Source organism: Myotis brandtii, unplaced genomic scaffold (genome assembly GCF_000412655.1).
Source record: "Myotis brandtii unplaced genomic scaffold, ASM41265v1 scaffold825, whole genome shotgun sequence".
NCBI classification, from domain to species: domain Eukaryota; kingdom Metazoa; phylum Chordata; class Mammalia; order Chiroptera; family Vespertilionidae; genus Myotis; species Myotis brandtii.
In genome coordinates, this window is record NW_005371349.1 from 644,492 (window position 1) to 644,886 (window position 395).

General features: G+C 64.8%; 1 protein-coding gene across 1 annotated transcript in view; it reads left to right on the plus strand.

The window, feature by feature from the left end:
- The window catches only part of DNAH17 (dynein, axonemal, heavy chain 17), a 76,281-nt gene that overhangs the window by 40,695 nt on the left and 35,191 nt on the right, over positions 1 to 395 (plus strand). The window contains 1 exon segment of the mRNA XM_014531725.1: positions 32 to 158. Within this exon segment, the coding sequence (XP_014387211.1) occupies positions 32 to 158 (127 nt within the window).

Sequence of the window (395 nt, forward strand, 5' to 3'; positions counted from 1 at the left end):
CCCAGCGCCCACACCCAGGGCCCCCCCCCAGATCATCAAGCAGAGCATCGTGGAGCTGAAGCTGCAGGCGGAGGACAGCTTCGTGCTGAAGGTGGTGCAGCTGGAGGAGCTGCTGCAAGTGCGCCACTCGGTGTTCGTCATCGGGAACGCGGGCAGCGACGCTCGCAGCCGTCTACTTGCAAAAAGGCCGAAGCTGCCTGACGCCAATTTGCTAAAAGGGACATGAGCTCACGAACAGGGCGCCCCCCGCTGCGCACTGACGACTGGGAAGGCGTGTTCCTGAGCGCGCGCTGCCCTTTCTGATGGGGCTCCCCACCAGCTGTCACCTGTGCGCACGCAGCAGCCTCAGCGTCCTAGCCTTGGCCTCTGGGCCGAGGACTCGGGTTGCTTCTGTC